This window comes from Sebastes fasciatus, chromosome 15 (genome assembly GCF_043250625.1).
Source record: "Sebastes fasciatus isolate fSebFas1 chromosome 15, fSebFas1.pri, whole genome shotgun sequence".
Taxonomy (NCBI): domain Eukaryota; kingdom Metazoa; phylum Chordata; class Actinopteri; order Perciformes; family Sebastidae; genus Sebastes; species Sebastes fasciatus.
The window spans coordinates 19,613,704-19,631,435 of NC_133809.1; the positions used below are offsets into that span (position 1 = coordinate 19,613,704).

Below are 17,732 nucleotides of genomic sequence, written 5' to 3' on the forward strand. Positions count from 1 at the left end.
ATTTCTAACATTATTGTGAGAATTAAGACAAAAACCATCGCTGACTTTTTTTCATTTATTTTTATTTTGCAGATAATTTCACAAACAGTTTGACAAGTAATAATTGGCAATAATTGACAAAGTAAGAATGTCAATAATTGTATTGTGACGAATCATGCTACTATTTACTATTGAGATATATCTACAGTATATATGCATTTGAATTATGAGTCTAAACATTTACCTATGTATATATATACCATAATAATAATTTGAGATATCTAATTTTCAGTGAATTTTCCTTTTAATTCTAACTTTTTTTTTATAAACACATAAAAATGTAATTCCACTTTTACTGAAATATCAAAGGCTGCTGTACTCAGTAGTTAGAAAGCAGTTTTAGGTGAAATTACATGCTTGGTCAAAATTTTAAGAAATACACAAAATAAAAAATACTCCAAACAAAGTGATGACTAATAAACCCACACGAACAAAGGACACAATTTGTTTCTCATCATTTTATTTTCTCCATATTTATGCAGCACATCAAAGCTGAAATTATGTACAATTGGTTGAAAACAAACATTTATTACAATACTTTTTAATTATAAAATAATTTGAGTGTGTCATTGTGCGTGATTAGCTAAGACATAAAACAAAAAGTGTAAGACATAAGAAAACAAACATAATGGAATCACCACAACTTTTTCCTTTGCTGAATCGGATTTCTCTTGTTTTATCCCACCAAAGTTTGTGGGACCTTTAACCAACCCACACTTTGGCTTTATTTGTGACCAATAGAGAATTATAAACATTTCAGACAAAGGTCTTCCATCTGACCTGACATATATGGCGGCAGTCGTTTACTCGCAGGAGAATCCTCCTTTTGAATGCCCTCCTCTGAAATATGTATCATCTCTTTGAGCAAATGTCTCAAACTGGAGCTTTTAGTCTTTATTCTTTACAGCTGCTGTGTTTTTGTGGGCTTCCTTCTTGCGGCCGTTGCTGTCTGGACCACATTTGGAAGAGAGCCGCCTCTAAATTGTAGACTTGCTGTTTTGAACACTGTTTTAATGGCTCCTTTTGAGTTGGGGGGATTTCTGGTAAGGAAACGCGGTTTGTCCAAACAGGATATTTTGGTCATGTTTGTATGGTTTCTGTTTTTTATTTTGATCACTGCCGGCTCTCACTGTATCCATGAAATGTCCTGGAATCCAGACTGTGAGGCTGTACGTAGTTACTCCTCAATTTTAACTCGCAGACGTCCCGTTTCCTGTCTGATTTATTAAGACAGCCAATAAATAAAAGATGTAATAGACCGAGTTCACCGAGGTGCAGGTGCAGCGGCTCCGCATGCAAACATATGAGAGCCAAACTCTGATCTGAGAGCCGTGACGCAGTGAAATGAGACAGCGGCCAGACCTGTTAATGCTCTTGTTGTGTTGCGGAACTGTTACGCCATGCAGTCATAAGCAAGTGAAGGTATTTATTGCAGCCATTAATGAGTTACAGGTCGGAGGAATGTGCCAAAGATCTTTCAGCAGGCGTCTCTGTGTATATTAGTAACCTGGGCTTACAGTTCAGAGCAAATGAAGAAGGTTCGGCTGTAACACGCTCAGTCACGGATGTTCCCTCCTATGAGCTTGTGTGAGTTGGCTAATTTGGCTCAAAGCCCGGCAACAAACGGCAAACACATCTGCTGCACTCACACGGACAGACAGGTCCAACCAGGGCACAATACAGAGGGGAAATTTATATTTGAAAACACTTTTACACAATACAATGTTAACACTTTAGACACAGCAACAACAGAAAAATATTACTGATTCGTAAACCATGGGATGCTCTAGTCTCCACCAATAGTCAATCAGTTGAAAGGAGTGAATTAAGGGGGAAAAGACTAACTAATTAAATAACTAAAATACAAATAAAACTAGTTTTGTTTTTAAAATTTGAATTGAATGCACCCACTGTTTGCTGTTTTGTCTGTGGCTTTCCATTGTGGCATATTTAGTTTTGTGAGTATGTTAATTTTGAGTGTCTCAATATAATTTACAAAACAAGAAAGAAGACGGTCACAGAAAGAGAAGATAATGACAATATAGAATATGTTAACACAAAATATTTGTTTTTTAGATTAAGATATAGTTAGAAGTTAGATATTGTATATACTTTTTTTACTTTAATGAACATCCTATATGTATAATCACCTGCAAATATGAATGGTTGTAATTTCTTTACCTTAGAATGAGCCGTTTATATCTACAGAGGGAGCAGGTCCTCTTCAGAGTCGGCCGAAATGTTTTTACAGTTACCCAGAACGGACAGATCAAACACTGGCTCTAGATAGGGCCATTCACGTTTTTGCGTCAGCCACTGTAGTTCTCCTACACGCTTGGCACATGCAATTTTCAGTATGTTGCAATCTTCAACCTCACTGCTAGATGCCGCCAAATCCTACACATCCTACAAGCTTGTTTCAAGTGACCTTGTCTTTGTCCTCACCACGTTGTGATGAACGTAATCTCACAGTGTTTAACTACACCATGTTATTAATTAGTTTTCTTCATTTTTGTATTTGTCCTCCATTCCCTTTATCAAGTGGCATTTATATGACTCATCATTTCCCTCCTTTGTCTCCTCTGCTCTCTCTACCAGCTTGTGAGAAGAACGTGCAGACGGTGTGCGCTAACTCAACAGAGGAAAACCTCCAACCCTTCAAGGACAAGATGGAAGGATTTATCTCTGCTGGTGAGTAAAACGACTTTATATCTGTGGCTAAACTGTAGGCACAGAAACATTGTTGTCAGGGTTTCTGTGGCTGGACCCAAATACAGATACTGGACACACCGTTAGGTGTAAAGGTAAGTACTTTATTGCAGGATTTTTTTTGATATTGTGCTTTGGCGTTGGCGGTGGTGAAGGGAAAGGGGGGTTCCGGGGATGTGAGCTGGCAGGTGGGCTGGATGAGGAAGTGTCGGGTAGGTTTTTCCTGGTGGGCGGAGAGCAGGCAGGCAAGGAGGGTGGAAAGAGGTGTCATCAACTCGTCATATCTTTGGGGTACAACACATGCGCAGTAAGAACACATGTGCAGTAAGAACACTAGCAGCAGCTGGAAGCGTGGCACATTGACAAACCCTGAATGGCAACGATCCGGCAGAGCAGGGTTTGTAAAGTAAAGTGGAGATTGCTTGATTGGTGTGCTGATTGGAGCGTTAATTGCAGATTATGTCCAGGTGAGTAGTGAGAAAGAGAGAGAGGACAAGAGGGGGCGGAAGGAAACAAGGAAGCAGAACTGAAACACACCAAGCAAACGTCAGTCATACTAAAAGGCAGAAAAAATAATAAAAAACACACTCACACCAGGCAGGCAGGTGTCACAGAGGAGGGGCCTTGACAATTGTGGAAACATTATTCCACACATGGTTTGCTAGTTATAAATTAGTATCAAATTTTTGGGAAAATCCTCACAGGAATCGATGCATTGCACATGATGTAGAAACAGAAAAGTGCAGTGCAAAAACAACTCAACATTGACCCTTTAGCACCAAAAAAATAAACAAAAAATGATGAAATCATTAATTACCACGTATTAAATCACTGATTAGAGAATGGACGCCATGTTGTGTCAGTCAAGAGGACGCATCTTCTCCCACTGCCCATAAATCACGTGCAATGACACACTCAAGTCCTCACCAATGATAGTAGGTGTTTGTCCTGCTCAAAAGCTGGCATGTCTCGTGAAAAATTGTGAAGAGGACCTTGAAAACAATTCTCAATGTCTTAAAGATGAGGCATTCATTTGGTCAGAGGATTTATAGCTGAGGAGATAGTTGTGAAAACAGAGCTAGAAAAGCCCCGTTTTCACCCAGACACGCAGCATGGGACCTTTAAACAGAGGAAGGTATAATTATGTTTTTTTGCCATGTCAGACAGTCAGCTGGGTGGTGCAGAATCTGCCTCTTAGTGTGTGTGTGTGTGTGTGTGTGTGTGTGTGTGTGTGTGTGTGTGTGTGTGTGTGTGTGTGTGTTCTTGCTGGGAGAGGGCGTCTCGTTGCGCAGTAAGGAAGCTTGAGGACAGGAGTCTACAGGCCTATAGAAGGGATCACATTGCCTCTAACACGGTTCTCATGTACTCTCGGCTGTCATAAAGCTGGCAGGACATCTCTGGCCGCGGCCTTGTAAAGAGTGGCCGGCCTCAGTGGATCAGGTCTGGGGACCACCGGGACGGGAGCAGAGCTTCCCCTCTGACACACTCTGATCATCTCACCGTCTGGCCCCTTTCTGACCCAGACACTGGTCTTCCAACCCTTTTGTATAGTTGTAGTAGCTCCCACTTTACTGGTAACGCACTGTTAAAATACCCCCGAGGTGCCCAGAGTCCCTCCTCATCTAATGTCCCTTTCAACCTTCATTACTTTTGTTCTGAGTGTAAGAATTTAAACACAAGTACTTTGCTTGGTTCATTAATGAAGGTGACTGTGTACACATTTACATGAGTTATGGCTCACTTATCATTAAAGTGACGGTCCATGCCGGCCATTAGACACCCTTATGCCGCTCTACGTTTGTTTCACCAGAGCTTTATTATACACAAACCGTCCACTGCATCCGAGTGAACGCCATTAAGGCGTCTTAGTTTGCCACAGATGGCTCCATCTCTTTCTGCTGCTGTCACATCGCTTGATTCAGTTGTGCTTGGATAAACAGTAAATGTGGCACCAGAGACTGGTCAGTTTAATCAAACCTGCTTTCAATATCTGTCCTGAAGGCTTTGCACTGATGCCTATGGACAAGAATCCTCCAGCATTTTGTGCACAAGCTGTTGATAAAATCCGGTTAGCCTGTAGGGTCTGATTGGATATCAGTATACAGGCATTTATAGAGAATTGTCTTGGGCCAACACCATTGATTTTACCTTGATGAAGTTTTCATTATCATACAAGTATACTGTATATGTATGTCAACTTTTACAGCAGCCTGGGGACCAATGCTCTCAGAAATCTGCAGATAAGTGGGGATCACTTAAAGTATCTGCAGATTCGTAAAGGGTTTGTTCGCACAAATTAACAACAGGAAATGGTTTCCCTGCTACTCTAAAAGATCCACGGACCTCACATTGAACAGCTTTCATTGGATCTATTTTCTACCAAAGAAATAGTCACTACAAAAAGTGCAAACAGCGAGATCTATGGACTGTTTGAGTGGCTGTTAACTTGTTTCTGGATCTTCTGGATGAGATGTTGCTGTACGGTCTTTATGCCTCCTCGCCGTCCGTCCGGGCCATTCTTGAAAACACAATATCTCAGGAATGCCTAGAGGGAATTTCTTCAAATCTCAAGAATGAATATGCTAATTATGATGATTTCTAATGGGATAAAGTGATGAAGTAATGACATTTTGTACAGACATGGATGTAAACTGCAACTAGTCTGGTTGGCGGAGGAATACAACCACAAGGTGGTAATTATAGTTGTTTTTTTTAAGGTTATTTTTTGCATTTTTCCTTTTGTTAGTTTATTGATGGATATATAGATTTATAGATTTCTATATGATGGCTGGAATTGAACTGTTCAGTTATATGTTAAGCAACTTAAACCATTAGGATGGCTTGAACATTGTGAATGTAATAATCAAAGTTGTGAACACCACGGACAAAATTCTGTTCACCTCTATTGTATTGGCATGGAGGCAGACATCTGAGATGTGGAGGTCTCGAAAACTTGGGCAAAAAAGACCCCAAACTGTCTAGATATCACTAGAGGCAAGTCACAAAATGTGCTTTTTGTAATTTATGGTGGAACAACCCTTTAAGCACAAGGACTTATGCTTCAAGTCACAACATCTTTTCCTGTCTTAGTGGCAGAGGAAAGTGTGACTATGACATTAAGGACCAGACTTCATTAATTAAAGCACTAATTGCCTGCATGGTTTGCAGCAGAAACAATGGACTCCTTCCATCATAAAAGAGTCAAATGAAGTATCTCACAGGGAGATTGTAGCCACATGTTAGAGTGCAAATTTGCGGGGGAGTCCATGTTTGCAGTACAACTCCTGAAAAGATGTTTGTTATTGCATACAGAGCTTGTGCTGGGATTACGTACTATTGTTGCGATGGAAATGTGCCATGACATTGTTCTAGTTAGTTTATCCACTTTAACTACTTCTGAGCGCTAAAGCCTCCCCCCGAGCTCCGGTCAGTATCACAAAGCTTTCCGAACCACTGCGGTTGCCACTGGCTACAGAGCGGCATTGATTTGCAGAAGGCACATCTTGAACATAAACTTTTCCAGTGGGATACTTGTAAACCTCTCTTTCATAAACAGAACTCCTCGAGCCGTTGGCCGCGTTTCGGAAGGAGCGGCGTGTGTAATCATCGTTTCGTGATGATTCCATGGCTTCAAAAGGCAAAACAAAGCAACAGCTCCTCACATCAAAGAGCGGCCGAGACTCTTAAACTGTGACTCATCGGTGAACGAGTGAATTTCTCACCCAGGTAGACGCTCAGGAGGCTGACCACAGATGCATGTGTTTGACACATGATTTTACATATTGAAATGAACCCTTATACCGAGAGGATCAAAGTATAGCAGTGAATCAACAGATAAAGACTTGTGTTTCCGAGTAGCGCTGACCCGTAACCCGGCCTGTGGAGAAGCTCACAGCGGGGCCTGCAGGTGAACCCAAACGCCCTGCGCTCTGCCTCTTAAACTCGCCTGTGTGATCTCTCCCACATCTAACAGGGGATACCTCTGAAATTCAGTGATCCGTCCTCTTGTAAGGGTGTTCCTGTGCTTGCCCTTCGCTGCTTTTGCTCTCCTCTCTACCCCCCTACAAGTTATTTCTCTCTATTTTCAGAACTATTCTCTAAGGTAAAACAGCCCCGTAGTGGTTTAAACATTTAGTCAGCCACCTTTTCGTTTCCCTTTTTTAATAGGAGCTCTTTGAAACCTCTGGGGATACTCTTACGGGCATATTTTTCCTGTTGAATACAAGCCGCGACTAATTGAAAACAAATTCCTGCTTTTAATCTCGGCTCGTGTTCGTCTCATTTCGCCGGCTCTCTTTTAGGAAATACATGTGTATCATCACATCCTTTCTTTGTTGCCAGTGAGTCAGAGCCCAATAACCAAAAATTCCACTTGTTCACATGACTGTGAATTACGTAGGCCGAGTAGAATTTGCAGATAGCGACTGTCCAAGGAGGCTGGTTTTGATGAAGTCTCTGAGATGCTTTCTGTGGTGTAGGGAAACAGAGAGCTTTGTAGAAATCCTCAGCATCCCTCTTAAGACTGCTTTCCATCTCTTTGTTATCTCGCTGCTAGGTGTAGCGGCGGTTTGGAAAAGTGTGTCAGAGTTTTAAAGCCCTAATTTATTGTCCCTCTCAGCATGCACATCTCATAACTTTCTAGTTAGCGACTACTGGTTTCATGTTTACACAGGGAGCGGAGGAAGAGAAACTTCACACATCCTCTCTCTCCAGTCCTCTCTCTCTCTCTCTCTCTCTCTCTCTCTCTCTCTCTCTCTCTCTCTTTCTCTCCCCCTCAGCCTCTCGGCTCCAGTGCCACCTCTGCACAGTCGCACCAGAGGGGTACCTCAGGCGCCAGCCTGACCCCCACTGAGACTAACGCCATTGGTCACGGCCCCTCCACTCTTCCCCCCCTCCTCCTCCTCCTCCTACCCCAGACATGGCCACAACCTTCATTCATTAGGTTTACCTCAGCCCCATTGCCCACATACATGTAAAAAAAAAAGTAAAAGGGGTGGTTGGTCGGAGGCTTAAGCTCACCTTCTCCCAAAAGACCCCCAAACCTGCCTTTGAACAATTTTTTGGAGACTTCCCCCTCTTAAATCTTCAAGTAGGAAAGGTCCCCCATCATTGTAAAAAGGATGAATCTGGAAAAATGCAATAAATCTGAGATCACAGGCACTCTCTGGCCCTAGATAAATTCTTGCACCTCGGCCTGGCCCGCCGCACACATCTGCCTTGCATTTAGACACTTTTACATGGCAGGAGTCCACAGGAGCCTCCAGTTCCCAAGCCTCTCTCTGCTCTGCTCAACCCTGCGCCCCTGCTTTAGCTCTGCTTAGAAGAACATGCACACGTATGTCGACACACATACGCAACCTCCACAAACAGACCGCCGCTCCCCGCCCTGAGCACAGGCGTCACAAGCTCACGCTCTCATGCGTCAACACTCAGAAGCATGTCAAACTTTACAGTGTGTTTAACTGTCACTTGGATAACGTGCTCGCCGTGTCACTGACATCTCAACCCAGAGCCCCTCTTCTTCGTCTTCTTTTCTCTACAATTGACAAATGTAAGGAGGGCTAATGACCACAGCGACCCCCTCTGGACACGCCGGTGTTCCTGGGATCACTTCTCAGTGGAAACATTTGGTTGTCCGTGTCACCAAAAGTCCCATAATCTGCCCCATGAGATATCTTAATCCAATATTTTCTCTTTTTTACAGCTCAAAAGGAGCATTCAGCTGAAGAGGATCGACTCGACGCAGCACAGAGAAGGTAGGAGACCGACTTTAACAACCCCAAGCCGAGATGCATTCAAAATTATGAATGAAAGATTACGTTTAGATAATGATATTTACGTTTCCTCGACAAGGGGAATTCTTGTATGCTTCACATAGATAACATAGCTGGTTTCTGATAGCACTAATGCTCGCTGTTTGTATAGTTTCGTAAATTTTGAAACTGCACACCGACTTTGAGTAGACCAGGAATGTTGGATGTGATTTGGAAGCAATTTATTTGGCAGGATTAAGCATAATTTTATATATATTTTAAAGGGGAACTACAGACATTTTAAAAATTCATACATGTTATTCCTACGGTCTAAAGCAGTCCAAAAAATATTAGTAAACATAAACAACTCTCTCCCAAATCCAAAAAGTAGAGCGCTCAAACTCAAACTTGTGATGTTATAGGGTATAAAGTGTGGAGCTGCTCCATAGACAATGAATGGGGAGAGATGTTATAGATGACACTAAGAGCACCCAGAGGAGTGATCTGAGTATATGGGAATACTTTCTGTTTCACAACTGACAACACAATAGAATAACGCCCATTCACTCCACAAAATCAGTCTCCCATTCATTGTCTTTGGAGCAGCTCCAGACTTAGTACTTGATGACATCACAAGTTTGAGTCTTACTTCTCTGGTTTCTGGCTTTCAGAGAGAGGAGCACATGTTCACAAATATGGATTGAACTTTACTCGGCCATGGAAATAACATATTGGAATTCCTAATTTAGGTGGTGTTCCCCTTTAACTATATATACACTAATTTCTAGGCCTTTTGTAAAAAGACAGATAAACATTATTACAGCGTTGGATTTCCACACACTGATAACGTGCAGCATGCTGTGTTTTAAGCCTGAACGCCCTGGGCTTCCTCCCCTTCAGTTCCTATCATCCTTATCTGCCATGTTTTGCGCAGAAGACTCCCGAGAGTTTTCTGAGAGATTTATAGGCGCGAGACACACTGGCAGCCGCCGAGCTCGCCGTCCGAGCGAAATCATATCTGGAACATTTCATATTGGAAAAAGATGGTGGGGCAGGCAAACAAAGCAAACAGATTATTTTTGCCTTGTTTGGACAGAGAGCAGAGTTGTTTGCTTTATATCGCAACTCTTCCACTTCCAAAATAAATCACGAAAGGACAAAGTGAAAGACGCCGGACGCAGGAAAATGGAAACTATAAACAATTAGGAAGTTGATTGCTTCGGACAATTACTATAACTCAAAGTGCTCTGTTTCATGTTGCTGTTTTTAAGCCAAGAGAACTGCTGAGGAGCTGCTGCACCTCTCGCTTTCTGTCCTGGTCCCTCACCCCCGCCCTCCTCGCCATGTAGTGATATCTCTACCTGTTGAACTGGACTGACACATGTGTGTGTGTGTGTGTGTGTGTGTGTGTGCGTGTGTGCACGAGTGACACCACTGTAATGAAGGCGTTGAACTTGGAGGGGAATATTGATCAAAAGGGCCCCGCAGCTGACAGCACCTTTGCCTTTTAATGAAGTTTTCCTTTAATTTCATCTAAAGAGGGGGCTGGCTGACTGGCGCTAGGTAGAGCAGGAGGGAGGAGGAGGGGGGGGGGGGGCTCTTTCTCAGGTTCCCACAGAGCCACCTCGTAAAAGTGACACGCTGTTGATGAATATGGGCGTCAGCGGGCTCACATGGCCCTGGGTGGGCTTTCACATCTGCGCTCGATGAGGGATCCTCGCACAAACACACACACAACAGCAGCAGCGGCCGCAACGTTATGGTGTTAATAAAGGAAATAGACAACACATCCTCGGTGCTACCTAATACCTCGGCCTCATGAGGAGTCAGTGAGTTTAGATGCCTGCGAGTCAAAGTCAACCACCAGGGAGAAGGGCCAGGTGATATGAATCAGCATCAGGATACTGATGCAAATTAGGACTGAAACGTGTCTGAAATGTGTCCATCGATTATTTTCATTGATTAATGTGACGATTATTTTCTCAATTAATCGTTTCTATATAAATTGTCTATATATATATTTGTAAATATTTGTAGTTTTTTTTTATCTTTTCAGATATAAATTGGACTTTTTGCCATTTTAATACTATTTTATTCAGACAAAGTTTATTTACGGCTTCTTGGCTTGATGACATTAGAGAAGCTTGGCTTCTTTTTTTTTTTTTAATTAAAAAACAGTTTGTAGAAAAACATTTTTATATTCCTCAAAGTAAGTATATTAAATATTGGTATCGAAACTCTAGTATCATATTTGCACTAGTATCAAGTGTATATATATAATTTGACTCTAAATGGGACCATAATTTACTCAATGAACGTCATGCTGTATTGATGAAGACTTGAAACTAGCGATTGAGATCATAAACTCATGTTTACAATGTTTACTGAGGTAATAAATCAAGTGAGAAGTACGGGTCATTTTCTCATAGACTTCTATACAATCAGACTTCTTTTTGCAACCAGTCGTCGCCCCCTGCTGGCTGTTAGAAAGAATGCAAGTTTAAGGCACTTCAGCATTGGCTTCACTTCTCAGACCCGGAGTTAGCCCAGTGGCGTCATATAGCTGTAGTTTGTGTTTAGTGCTAACTTGCTAATTTTACATGCTCGGGATGCTAAGCTAAAACGTGAATATGGTAAATATTATACCTGTCAAATGTCAGCATGTTAGCATTGTCATTGTGAGCATGTTGCCATGTTAGCGTTAGCTGGAAGCACTGCTGTGACCTCACAGAGCTGCTAGCGTGACTGTGGACTTGCTCCAATATTGATACATAGCAAATGTATATGAGAAATGTATGCAAAATCACATGTGACATAGTTGATGTTAGTGTAGTGACCTAATGCAGAAACTATCACACATCTTTAAAAGCTAATTTTGTTCAGGATGTCCATTTAGACAACAGATAGCAATTAGAGCTAATATTAAACTATCGCCCAGCCCTACCAGTGAGTAAGCTCTTTGTGACACACTGTACACACATTGAGCTTAATTGTAATTAATTGAGATGTCATTCTAATGAGACCTTTTTGTAAAAAAAAAAGTAACTTGGCCCATCTGCGGCGAGCGCCGATGCCTTTTCCCTCAACATGCAGTTCTAATTTGTCTGCTCCATGTTTGGGTTCACTGAGGTTTTCTGGTTCTGTCCTCGGTTCCGTCTCATTAAGTTTCCTTCTCCCACATCATGCTCAATTTCATTTGGCCCAACCGCCTCCTCCACAGTCACCATGCAGTCACGGCTTCATAGATTCTTAGCTCGTAAGTTATTCTACTCGGGTGTTGCATGACGACGATGGCGCAAAGCGGCTTAGTGCCTCTGCTGAATCAGCCAACAACATGGAGTTTACTCCTGTAATCGTTTTACTGGGGAAACAAAGGAATGCAGGGTTGCCTGACCAAATATTTCCCAGATTCTCACGGCTGCTCATGGTTTTGTAATGGGCCTTTTTTCTTTTTTTTTTATAGCTGTCAGTGAGGAATGCCGGCTATGGGTGCTGCACTAAACCCTCTCACGGCAATGGCATCATAGCATTACAGAAGTGTGTGTGCATGTGTAATTGTTCTGCGCTCGCAAACGAACAAAGGTCCGCTTGATTTTGTTTATGTTTCGTAGGTGTGCTCGCGTGTGTGAGTGCATCTGTTTTGAATGAAGCTTTTTTTGTGTATCTGCTTGTTGCACATGCTCGGTGGGGGTGAAAGGAAAAGCTTGATTTGTGCGCGCTTTGACATGATGACCCAGGGGTCAACAGAGGAGCTGATGGAGAAGAGACCAGACCAGGCAACAAAGCTACCTGGAACAGTTTGGTCAATCTAAACATCCCAGAGCCTCTGATTTCTTTTGTACCGGATGATCTACAGCGCTCTCCTTCTCTTTTGGAGCAAAAATGACGCATCACTGGGAAATGGGAAGCAGGCTCACGCAGAAGCCCCCCTATTTTTTCTCAGCTTTTAGCCGGCCGTCTGGGCAGCATATTGCACCATTTCGCCGAACGTGTCTTCGATTAGCGTCGCGAAAAGCCACCTAGCATCTGGAGGTCAAAGCCTATCTGGGTGTCAATGGGACAGGGAGCATCCCTTGAATCATAGCCCCCCTTTTATCAACGCTTTGACAGCCACGGCTAGAAAAAGTCTTTCATGTTTGGGTTAGGGAGGGAATCTGAAGCAGCGGGCTGCTTTTCCTGCCTTGTGTGTGCTGCTGGGAGCCTCGCAAAGAGTTCAGATTTGGTTACAATTGAATTAGGCGGAGGAGCTGGCCTGCAACGGTGCTGCAGTGAACAGAAATCTATTTATTCACATAGATCTGATGCGTTTTTTTGTGTGTGCACACCTGTCTGTGTGAGCTCACACGTGCATATATCATATCATATTCACATCTTTGATTGTCTGCCAGATAAAATGCTGCGTGTGTGAGTTCCACAGTAGTGTGTGTTCCTGGAGGAGGAGCAGCCTGTTCTTGGCTGTCTCCGTCTCCTCTGGCAGTCTCCCCCAGCAGGCCGTGGAGGTCAATGCGATAATGGAGCCGCCGCTACTGGCTCTCCCCCGTGGCCCAGCAGGGTGGACACTCTCCTTCCAGCTCTGTTTCTCGCCTCCCCGCCTCACTCTACATCCATCATTTTCCCCCCCGTGTGCCGTGTCTGTATCGGACTCTTTTTACCCTCCCTTCGTCTGTGTTTCTCGGGCACACACACACACCTTAGCTTCCTTGTGCTTAGTTCACTGGAACATGTTTTATTATTTATAAGTGTGTTTATGTGTGATAAGACAACACTATTTGTGCCTCTGCTCTGTTTTTTTCCGATACAGTTTCCAGGACACGGTGAACTACTTTGGGGTGAAGCCAAAGTCCGGGGAGAAAGAAGTGCCGCCGAGTTTCGTTTTCATGCTTTGGTACGAGTTTTGCAACGACTTCAAGAACACGTGGATACGACAAAGCAAGAACGTCTCCAAGGAGAGGTGGGTTGGATTCTGGTGGGGTTTCTCTGTCAAAGACACATGACGATTAGTACACTTATCAGGAGGAGGGGTCGCTCAACTTGTGAAAACAGTTTTCTGGGAGCTTTCTGGAAGAAGAAAAAAAAGTCATCAGTTTTACTTCAGATTCTTGAAACTTTTTAACAGTAAGCCTGTGTTAGAAATTTAGGATATGGAGTTTGAAAGACACAGGCATTTACAAATCAGACAGGGTTTAACGAAAGATGCTATTGAGTTGCATTATGGGAAATGTAGGATCCAGTATTTTTGGAGCTTAACCGATCCTAAGGACTAAAAGTCGGGATATCGCTGCCTCTTCTGTGTAAAATTTCACCTTTTTTTTTTTTTTTATCTGTCTTGTCCCCCAATTTAAAGAGGACCTATTCTGCTTTTGTGCTTTTTTCTCTCTTTTTTTAGTGTGTTATATAGTTTTTTTGTGCATGCAAAGGTCTGCACTTCACACCTTGCTTGAAGTCCTGCCTTTTCTTCCGTAACGTGGTGATGTCACCAAGTAACACATTTGCATAATATCTGCTTAGCGGCTGGTTTGTCACGCCCACAAACAAGTCTAGTTAGAGCGGAGCTAGAGTGGAGTCCGAACAGTTTGGTTCGGTTGACCAATCATAACAGAGTAGGCCAGCTGACCAATCAGAGCAGACTGGGAGGCGGGGCAGGAGCTCAAACAGAGCGTTTCAGACAGAGGGTGAAAAGAGGTGCTGCAGCACAGCTGGTATGAGAAAAGTAAAGCGTTTTTTAAACATTAAAGCATGTAAATATGTTCTAGTCGAAACCCAAAATACAAGTATGCTTCTGAAAATAAGCATGATAGGTCCTCTTTAATAGCATGCAATGCTAAGTTGCTGAAGTTCCCCTCAAAGTGACGGTCATAAAGAGCTGACTGATATCCTCTTTAAATCCTGATGTAAAATATCTTGTTTCAGTAGATGTACCCCTCTGCAGAACACAACCTTAGCTACCAAACGGAGGCTGAATCAACTCATCCTCGGGTCAGACTTCTTGTCTCCGTCACCTTCAGATAGGTGCTTAACGACCTCATGTCAAAAGAAGCACTAATTGTACAAGGGTGATATGCAGATGCAGAAAAATTAAAGCAGAGAGGGGAGGCCTTCAAAGAGGAGGCAAACGGGAGTAACTGAGGCCTCGGCCTTCTGTCTGAAGCACTGGGACCTGAATTTATGATGTTTCCTCTGACCTGAGGCGTCATGTTGGGGCGGGGGGGGAATTCCAACGAAGGACAGCAGCAGACCCTCCTGGCGGCCGCCTGGCTTTACTAGCGAGCGTTATGGGACAACTGATAAACACTGTAATGATGCTGGACATGCAGCCCAAAGGGCAGGAGGACTGCACAGGAGTGAAGCTGTTCGTTACCGCGTGGTCATTTGGGGGTTGTAGCTTCAGGTATCATGCGGTGCCTTCACGGCTCTTCACACTCAAGATGTCGTCATATCATGAATGTTACATTTCATGTCCTCCAGCTATTGCGATCCAAACTCTCTCTGTGAGATGGAAGAGCTTTGTCGGCTCCGCCGCGGATCCATGTGCTCTCTCTTAATTGTTTACTAGGTAATCGTGTCTCACATTACTCACAGCTGATTGTGCTTATGTACAATTAACTGTTTGGGCACTCATAAAAAGCCAAGTGTTTTTTAAAGGCTGCCTCATTATCTCATCAACCCACTGTCATTCTCTACTGCTTCTCACTTAGAGGGCTTTCACTGACCGCAAACTCCTGAGAGGATCAGTGTGTGTGAGACTCAACATGACACAGGGCGCCGCAGGGAGACACTTAAATGTCTTGCCCCTTACAGACAACTTCACGAGGACACAGTGACGAGACGCTTCTGACTCTATATTGTTTTCACAAGTTTAGTTTCAAAGCTTTCAGTTTGTGCTTCAAGTTTTCAAGTGGATTTTTTTCTCCCCCGCAGGTTGAAGGAAGCTCAAGAAAACATCAAGAAGATCACGGCGGAGAAGAGAGTCGAAACCAAGAAGATCAATGCCAACAGCCTGGTAAGAACTGATCTATGAATTTCCTAAAAGCTGCTCTTTCTTGTGTGAAATTGATACACTACAGTTTGTTGTTTTTGCGGTTCTTGCCAACAGAAAGAGAGGCTGCGGCAGAAGGAAGCCGGTGTGTCTTCCAGCTGAGTGAACGACGCAAACAAAAGGAGCGGTTGGAGCAGATCAGAAAGTGTGCAGGCCTCATCTCTCCTGCGTTTCCCACCTGCCGCAACAACAGCGGGCTTCTGTCTGTGCCCCAAACAGACTCACAATAAAACCTCACCGGACTCCTACTAACTACTCCCACTGCCGTATATCTCTGCCCTCTACTAACACCCTGCCCTCCTCCACCCTCATGTCGAGCCTTTTTCCTGTCTGCCGTACAGATAGAAGCCGGGGCCTGTAGCGAGGATGCACGGCTGACACGGCCGAAGTGATGAGAGTCTCAAAGGCCAAAGGTTGATCTCATTCATCCGGCGCGGTGCGACCTCTGAGTGCCCAGCTTGTGAAAGGTCTCAAGGGGTCAGTGGGATTCACAACAGCTGACACATCCAAGAGGCTCCTTCTGGATCTCACAAGAGCTGAGATTTCTTTTTCTGAACCGTAGATGTTAAGACAGCAGAGCGATAACGCTCCTGCAAAGTGTTAAGTTGCTGTTATGTGAACAGATACGGCTGCAGGAAGACGAAAATCTCTGTTGACAAAACAGATCTCTCTCTCTCTCTCTCTCTGGAAGCGGTAAAACAAAAAAGCAGTTGCTAGTGTTCTTTGCTGTAGCGAATAGCTTTTCATTCACCACGGCTCATTAAAAGTCTTGTAAATATGTCATGTGGTAGAATCGGCAGGGACCGAGCAGCGTTGAGGAGTATGATGAATGATCAGCGCCGGGTGTCACGTGCATGTGTGCGTGGCGGTTTCACTGTATTGTGTAGCACTGCACCAGACCTCTCCTGGGCGACGGCCAGAGAAGAGCAGGAGCTGGCAGCGAGACTCTGCCCCCCTCACGCACACAAACATGTACTTAAAAACATCGGAAGAACACAACAAGTTTTGCACCCAAAATATTAAATCTACATTATGCAATCCCTCATCACATTGTGTCCTTTTAAGCACTTTACTGCTTGTATAGCTGTATGTCGTAGCTCGCTATAAGCCACACTCCCCTGTTATGCTTTAAGTGTGTGCATTTTTCAGACACACTTTTTTGCACCTCTTTTCCTATGCAAAGGTTCCTTGTTAGAAGATTTATGAATTGTATTGCTTCATGATGAAATCCCTTTATTAGATTTTTTTGTTTTTCTAAGAAAGAGTATGTTTTATTTTGGCAAATGTAAGATGTAACCACGCTCCTGTAACATTCAAGAAATGTCTATTTATGTAAATGAAAGATTTATTTTCTGCCAAAAAGCATCAGCTTTGTTCCCTTTGAGGCTGTATTTGTATGAGTTGTAACTGACTGAGAAGCTGCCTGATGAGAGATATATTTTCACTTGGATATTACGTGTATGTTGTGCCCGATGATTAAGAGTGATGATATGTGGAATTTGAGTAATTCGCTTAGAGATGATACTTTTAGCTTTGGAGAGATGAGGGTTGTATTTTAGGTATTGAGACCATTTTAAGCATATCACCTGAAGCCATGTGAGTTGTTATACCTCAGACAGACTTCCATTATCAGAGTATCCTTAAAACTGCACCTTGAATTCCTTTTTTTTATTTACCCTCCAAAGTCTTTCACGTGTGCCATTTATTTTGTTAAAAAAAATCTTTCATAAACTGCTGGTTTACTTCAGAGGGTTTGAAAAGCAAAAAAAAAAAGAGCTGATACTGACCCAGGACCTGCTGTAGCCTCTACCGTGTGTATGTCGGTCGGTGTAACCTTCAGTAGCTCTCGTATAGGTGCTCTGTAATTTTATGGAATTGTTTTAAATTTCAAGAATAAACTACTGGATGCCGAACAAACTGGAGCAATACGTCTGAATTTTCTCCTGTCAACACCTCCAATTAGGCCGGCTTTTAGAAGCACGGCGGTGCACCGAGGAAATGTGATATTTATGTAAGAAACCTGAGTCATCAAAGAGGATTTGATGATTCATAATTCAGCTGTGAGTCAGAATTAAATCATTCAATCAAGCCTCAGATTTTAGACATTAAAAGTTGTTCCTGGAAGACTCCCAAAGTAAAGTGATTAGCAGTGTTAACATGAGCAATTTGTCATGTGTCACTTGAACTTCGTTTGA

The 17,732-nt window shown here is 43.2% G+C and overlaps 1 protein-coding gene across 6 annotated transcripts in view; it reads left to right on the top strand.

The window, feature by feature from the left end:
• LOC141783830 (formin) overlaps positions 1 to 17,454 on the top strand; it is a 57,436-nt gene extending 39,982 nt beyond the window's left edge. For all 6 annotated transcript variants that reach the window (XM_074661374.1, XM_074661378.1, XM_074661379.1 and 3 more), the window contains 5 exons: positions 2,638 to 2,730; positions 8,453 to 8,504; positions 13,303 to 13,452; positions 15,420 to 15,501; positions 15,595 to 17,454. In XM_074661374.1, coding sequence (XP_074517475.1) covers positions 2,638 to 2,730; positions 8,453 to 8,504; positions 13,303 to 13,452; positions 15,420 to 15,501; positions 15,595 to 15,639 — 422 coding nt within the window. In that variant the 3' untranslated portion in view covers positions 15,640 to 17,454. The remainder of the gene's footprint in view (positions 1 to 2,637; positions 2,731 to 8,452; positions 8,505 to 13,302; positions 13,453 to 15,419; positions 15,502 to 15,594) is intronic.
• Positions 17,455 to 17,732: the final 278 nt, after the last annotated feature.